We start from the raw sequence: 7,477 nt of genomic DNA, 5'->3' as shown, positions 1-7,477 counted from the left end.
GGTTCGAAAGTATAAGCGATGGTTTAGATCGCTTACCTTACGACCCTATATAAGCACTAAACTAAAAGTGACGAGCTAAGCATGTTAGAACATGCTTAACTAAGTTTAGAAAACAGGTTTGGCATCAAAACAAACGGCTTTGATGCTCACGAGTAGTTTGGTTACAAAATATGCAAGAATGCACATTTTGGCCGAAACTACGACTCGTCACTGAGCCTAGATAACGTGGTAATCAGTAGGTATAGTCACTACGGACTATAACCATCGTGATCACGCTCACGTTATGAAGTTCCATGAACTTCGGGTTGACCATAGGCTGGTCAATGCAGAAAGTCAACAAAAAGTTGACTTTCGGACTCGAAAAGCGAATAAAAGAGCGAAAGAATACTTACGGAGGGTCCCCGAATGCTAATCTAGATCAAAATGGCTCAGGTATGAAACAAAGGTTCCAACTTAGAGCTCTTGATCAGATTGTGTGGGTTTTTGCAAGAATGGGGGTGGGGTATTTATAGTATTTCCCGAACCGTTAGGATCGTTTCTTGAAAAACGTGATTGAATCTTGCGCGTACACTTGTCGTAAACTTGTGGTTACTGAAAATACCCCTTAGTGAGCTGAAAGGGCAAGTTTAAAACATGTGGTTGTGGTTAAACCAGCTGAAATTTGCTGACTAGCTGATCTTATCTGTTCTGTATGTCTGACGCGCCCCGCGTAAGGATTTGGGCAATCCTTACGCGCCCCGCCTGAGGGTCACAGATCAGAATTTTCAGTTTTAGTCCCTGCACTTCAGAAACATGCGATTTGGCCCATTTTTGGCACGTTTAAGCCCCGTTAACCTCGTTTCAAGGCTCTAAGATGAAGTTAAAGTGTAGGGGACTTGAAATATGCTCAAAAATATTCCGGATGTCGGTTCGTTTGGCCGTATGATAACGATGTTCGCTTAATTACGACGGAATGCGCATAAGCGCGAAAGACGATCCAAATGACGCGACAAATGGATTTTTCTCATGCCAAACACTAAGGCATAATATTAGGATGCTTACATAAATTTTTGGATGTCCGGATGTATTCAGAACGTAAGTTATGCGCGAAAGTGCAAACTTGTGCACTTTTTGACACTTTTAGTCCCTGAATGATCCAAAAGTTTGTTTTAGCATACCAAACCCCTCAAATCCTATTTCTAAGCTATGTAAAGGATATTTATGGTATGTTTAACTTATGGACATGTTCCGGAATGTTCGTTACAGTTCAAATTGGCATACTTTCACAGTTTGTCAAGTTTAGTCCCTGTAAGCGAATTAACTTGTTTTTGCCATACCAAAGCCTTCAAAACTTATTTCTAAGTTATGTAAAGGTTATTTAAGGTATGTTAAGTATATGTTGATGTTCCGGAGTATTTGTCGCATTAAACTGAGTACGTTTACGCACCAGTTTGCGTATAATTCCCTAGAAAGCGTTGTAGAGTTTGAAATTGAACAAGGATTGATATGTGCAAAAGATACACATATTTATACAAAATCCCAAGTATGAAATACAATATTTCATCGGCTTGGTATTTGTTTGGTGGTTGCGGTGACACAGGTGTCACAGCTCATAAGCTGCTTCACATGTGATTTCGCTTTTACTTCCAATGTGATTTTGCTCGAGAGTACCATTGGTCATCAGGAGCGAAATCAGGCCGACTATATAAGTAGGCTGTTCCGCTCATAAGTCATTTTCCTGATTTCGTTCCACTGACTTTCCTCTCCGGCGACCTTTAAGCGAAACCTTGGAAACCACGTTTTACAGGCGAACTGCTTCCCGATTTTTTACAGATCTTGTTATTCTCATAGTTTACAATCATGGGCAAGGTTGTTTGAGTTCTAATTTGACCTGCATCATACTTATTTTGATCTGCCGGCATACTTGATGAACTATACCGTAGATTTAGAGTGTTATATGTTAAATCTGAACTTAAAAACAAGCATGTGTTGTCGTTTTAGTATAAAGATTGGATATGTGTGTTTGTTTTTAACAAATCTGATGTTTGATGATATTTGTTGAGTAACAGGATGTTCATACTTAGATCTAGGGCTTGTTTGATGATCAGAATGCAATTAAAGTATATCATTAGTCTCGGAATCATCAGGTTAACAAGATTTCAAGATCAATTTCATCAGTTAATAAGTTTTGAGTGTTTGAGTGTGATTTCGCCCCAAGATACAAGTTTGATGATTTCGCTCATAAGTGATATTGTGATTCCGCTCTTAAATGTTAATCAGATTTCGCTCTTAGGTACATATTGTGATTTCGCTTATAAGACACATCAGTGATTCCGCTCATAAGTATATCCTGTAATTTCGTTCTTGTGTCATTATTGTGATTTCGCTTATTGTGCACACTTGTGATTTCGCTTATAGTGTATCATTCTGGTTTCGCTTGTAGGGTTCTAAGTGTCATCACTTGTAAATGTTTTGTGATGAATTTTTTCCTAAGTGTCTAATTTTCAATGTACGTTGTTTTGATGTGCAGGGCTCAAGTGTGATCTTTGATCCTCTTCACAACAGTTGTTGTGATTTAGATATGCAGAAAAACCCTGAATTAGCCAAGTTTAGTGGTATCTTGGAATTTATGGGTCGAGTTCCAATCCAGAAAGCGCTTACTGATCAACGTCCACTGTACAGATCTCATATAGACCGTTTCTGGAAGAATGCAAGCTACGATGATCAGAACAAAGTAATTTCGTCAATTGTTGAGGTGCATGGTAAAAATGAGAAGATATTTGTCACTGAAGCGCTTATTCGAGAGGTTATTAATTTTCCAGATGAGGCAGAGTCGCCAATAAGATTTCCAGAACGAATGGTGAAAGGATGAATGCTCAGAATGGGTTATCAGGGAGCATTGAATGTCGGAAATTATTTAAAGTCAAAATTCCAGAAACCCTACAAGTTCTTGATTCACTGTATTTTGATGTCACTCAGTCATACGCAGGGGAGTTATGATACAATGCATGACTATCAGATGAACATGGTCACTGCGTTAGTGCAGAACAAGAAATACAATTTCTCACATATTGTATTCCACTACATGACAGAGAATATTATAACGAAGAGCAAGTCTTGGATGTATCCTCGATTTGTGCAGATGTTGATCGATCACGCTTATCCAGAAATTGATCGAAATATAAAGGACGACTTGTTGGTGCAATCTCATATGAGCAAGGATTCGCTTAAACAGCTTGCAAGATTCCATCCTAATCACCCTGAACCAAAAGTTGGTGCTGAATTCTTCGGGTTTATAAAGGATACCAATTATGTTGATCCTGATCCAGTTGATCACAAAAACTGGAGAACTGAAGAAGAGATGAAAGAGACAGCCTATGCTGAAGAGCTGAAAACTCTTGCGGAGTTTAAAAGTATCAAAAATGAATGGTTTGTCAAAGAAGCAGGGAGGAGACGCAGAAAGGCCACTCCTAAAATTCAAGAGGGTGAAGGATCGTCATCACAACCAAAGAAGAAGCAAAAGAAAGCCGCAAAAACGTTGTTGGTTGATGAACCTGAAGAAGATGAGCCAGTTGTAGCTGCAGAAGACGATCCGTATAATGCTGGTGAAGATATAATGTTTAATGTTGATGTCTTGGAAACTGGGCCAAGAGTGACTGCTGAAGTTGAACAAGCTGTTAATGTTGAAGCTGGAAAAGAGAAGGTTATTGATGACATTGAAGGTGATGATGTGGATAAGAGCACTACAAGTTCTTCGAGCTCTTCAGATGATGAAATTGACGAGACTGAACGTTTAAGAAGAGTTCAGGAAGCAACAGAACAAGAAAAAATGTTGAGGAAAAGAAAGAGATAGGAAAAAGATGACGATGATGCTTATGTTCCTTCTCCAGAACACGTCTCTGAGTCACAATCTCCTTCAGTAGGTCGAAAGAAAGCTAGAGCTCGAAAGAAAGTCGTATCTCTAAAGATTCGTAAAGTCACACCGAAGATTAAAATGCCAAAGATTGTCTTAAAGAAGAAACTAACAAAAGAAACCAAGAAACCACCAACACCACCACATGAACCAACACCACATCAATCACCAATCCAATCGCCTCCACGACAACCTACACCTCCACAACAACCTCCACCACCAAAACAACCAACACCACCCAGACATCTTTCACCACTACATCTTTCATCACCACCACAACAAACCCTTCTTACACCGCAAGAAATCTTTCAAACACCACCACTCACCCAAGGTCAACGAACACCTGGTTCTGCGGGGTACCGAGGTTTTCCAGCTGTTCCTTCGAATTTGAGTGTAAGCCTTGATGATGTAGGAGATTTTGACTTTGCAAACACCTCACAGGTCAAGAATGTTGAAAAGAAAGTTGATGAGATGATTGCTGAAAACAAGAAGTTAGCTGCTGAGAACAAGAAAGTTTCGGATCGTGAGAAAATTCTTGAAATACGTGTGAAGAGGTTGGAGGGTGATAACAGAGAGTTGTTGAAGAAGATTGACAGTGATCAATCAGAGATAGATATCTTGAAAGTACGAGTCACTGAACTTGAAGAAGAAAAGACTCGAAGAGATGAACAGAATGAGTACTTCAAGTTGAAAAACAAAGAGCTAGAAGCGGCTAAAGCATTCAAAGATCATGAATTCTATATGTTGAATAAAGTCGTTGAAAGTATGCTCGGAACGTCTGTAGAGCAAAAGTTTGAAGAGTTGCAAGTTGAGGAACTTAGAGCAGAACGTCAAGCTAAAATTGATGAACAAATGAAAGACAAAGGCAAAGGTGCTGAAGGTAGTTCTGCAGTGATGCAAAGATCGATTGTTCCTTCCATGGTTGTTGAGAATCCTGAACCGATTTCTGCTATATCTGGTCTTTTTGAGGAAGATACACCTCTTGATGAGTTAATTGGTGATAGTGATGAAGAGGATGATGATGAGGAGGATGACGAGGAAGATGATGAAGACGAGAAAGTGTTTTCTACGAGCAGTCATGGTTCTGACAATGATGATGATGATGCTCAGGGTGGTACGGGTGTGAAAGTATCTGAAGCTTCCACTGAGAAAACTGTTGATGATTTGATGAACGATTCAGTGAATGAAGAATCAGGGGGAGCTGAGGGAAAGGGGGAGTCGAGTGAAGCTCAAAATGTTCAACAAGCCAAAAAGTTAATCCTGAGATTGGATACTTACAGAGAAGAAGGCGAACATTTTCATACGTATACGCTGGAAACGATTAGAGAAATGATGCGTATGGTGAATCCTGACTTTAAGTTCGACTTTGAAGAAGAATTGAATGCCTTCGATATCAATCAGCAGCCTGATTACGAGTATAAGTATGTTGAAGATGCTGATATGTATGACAGAGTCGAAGTTGAAGATTGGACGGATGATGAAAGTGTTAATGAATATACTTCACAGTTGCCTACGCTGATGGAGTTCTTTACAGAAGAGAACCGAGATGAGTTGAGAAGAAAAGTTTCTGAGATTTTGAAAGATAAGAACTTTGATGAAACTCCCAAAGATATGGCAAAGGAAGAAAGGAAGAAATGGTTCAAAGACCATCACGAGAGGAAGTTCAAACGGCCTTTGAAGTACTATCAACGTGATAGAAGCATATCTCTTGGTGACATCATTAGCTGGGGTTTCTTAACTCAGATTAACGCATATGCAATAAGAAGAGAATGTGGCGTGCAATATTTTGAGAAGTTAAATGATATTATGTCACTTCCATGGTGGGATGTGGATGAGTTATCTAAAGTTAGAACCTTGGGCTATCCTGTCAGGAAGAATGATGTTGCTATGTGGGGTTTGATAAAGTTCGAGGCTTTAAAAGACTTCAAACACTAGAAGCCACATTATCCGAAGAGAGTTACAAGGAGAGATCCAGTGACAGGTGTTGAAGAGACGATTCTGAATGTGAAAAAGCCGAGAACGATGAAAACTATACCAGTACCTTCAATGGAGCAGGAGTTTTACAAAGGCTTCATGGGCTGGGTTTATAGTTGCATCACAACTGAAGCAGTGATTACTTATAGAGCAGGAAGCGAAGTATGAGAAATTTATATCTATGACCCGATGTGGTTAGTGAACTGCTCTGCGAAGGATATCGAATGTTTATTCATCAACAAGATTCACTATCAAGTTGAAGATAAAGAGCAGGCGTTACAGTTTCAAAGAGTTGCTACCCTTTGCTTTCAGAAAGGTATCAATTCTGAGAGTAAATGGAAGTCATCCTGGTGGTCGCTCGATGAGAAGATGAAAAGAAAAGCTGAACGTGAACGTCAAAAGCTTGAAGAAAAGAGAGGAACGTGGATGAATATTCAAGCTGAAGAAGAAAAGGCAAGAAAGAAAGAGAATGACAGGATAAGGAACGCGCTTAGGAGGAAGCCTAAGCAGCATGAAGAAAAGTTCAAGTCTTTGTGAAGACCCGAAGACCAAGACTGAAGACTGCGGCTGTATCCAAGGGGGAGCTTGTTGGTGCACGAATGTCTAAAGCCTGCGTCTTAGTCTTAGTTGTTCATATATAGGGTCTAGATGTTTTAATTATGTAATGTATAGGGGTTGAATATGTAAAATTGGGTTTGTAATGTCCTGATTTCGCTCATAATGACAATGTGTCACATGAGCGAAATCACAACAAGCTGATTTCGCTCGAGTGACACATGGTCTTATGAGCGAAATCTCCTCCCCTATATATAATCTAGTTGTTTTCTCATTTTGTACGCGCATGTTTACTATGTAGCCGAACTGCTGCTCAACTATTTCTTGAAGATTTAATGAGAAAACCAGTTTGAAGTGATCTGCTTCTGTTTCTACTCATTTTCTACTTTGATTCATGTTGTTTTCGTATTTCCGCTGCATTATCAGTAGTATCTAGCTCTGATTGACTCACAAGACTGTCAATAACGGTCCTATAATTTACCACTCGAGGTAATCCCTGCTCCTGTACCCCTTGCTGCGTATCCGGTTGTTGATATGCCCCTCGATATTGTTTCCGACAATGACGTCGATTTGTTTGAAGAGGACCCACTTGAGGATGACCTTGAGGGTGAGGTCCCTATTGCTGCTGATGATATCCTACTCATTGCTGATGCTCCTGCAGAGGAGGCTCCTGTTCATTCGCCTGTTCCAGACTCCTTTGAGTCTGTGGCGTCTGCACCTTCGCACACTCAGGGAGTGCAGCACCACTCACACGACGCCGACCCTGACATGGCGTCATCAGCTGCACCTACTCCCGCACATAGTTTTGAGTTCGATCACGATGTTGATAATGATCGAGATCCTGTTTTTCCACCTGGTTTTGATCCTGACCATGATATTGAGTTCATACACTTAGACCAGCCCCTGGAGGATCCTGTAGCCCCTGTCGATCCTTTCTTTGCTAATCCAGCTGATTTTGACATGGAGTTTGTTAATCCGAAGCCTGCTGTGGCCCCTGAGCCAGTCGTTGCTCCTGACCCCGCATTAGAGCATGACCTTGTTCATGCCGATGCACCT

At 40.4% G+C, this 7,477-nt stretch overlaps 1 protein-coding gene across 1 annotated transcript; it reads left to right on the top strand.

The window, feature by feature from the left end:
• The first annotated feature begins 3,973 nt into the window (after positions 1–3,973).
• Positions 3,974–5,827, top strand: LOC110942959 (FK506-binding protein 5-like). The gene has a single exon (XM_022184721.1). It carries the CDS (start codon positions 3,974–3,976, stop codon positions 5,825–5,827), a length of 1,854 nt encoding a protein of 617 aa, XP_022040413.1.
• Positions 5,828–7,477: the final 1,650 nt, after the last annotated feature.

Source organism: Helianthus annuus, chromosome 5 (assembly GCF_002127325.2).
Source record: "Helianthus annuus cultivar XRQ/B chromosome 5, HanXRQr2.0-SUNRISE, whole genome shotgun sequence".
In the NCBI taxonomy this organism is placed as follows: Eukaryota; Viridiplantae; Streptophyta; class Magnoliopsida; order Asterales; family Asteraceae; genus Helianthus; species Helianthus annuus.
Note: the sequence above shows the minus strand (reverse complement) of the source record. Positions and strands in the feature narration are given on the sequence as shown.

Excerpts from the sequence above, each read along its gene's own strand:
- LOC110942959 (XM_022184721.1), top strand. The coding sequence starts at position 3,974 with ATGCCAAAGATTGTCTTAAAGAAGAAACTAACAAAAGAAACCAAGAAA.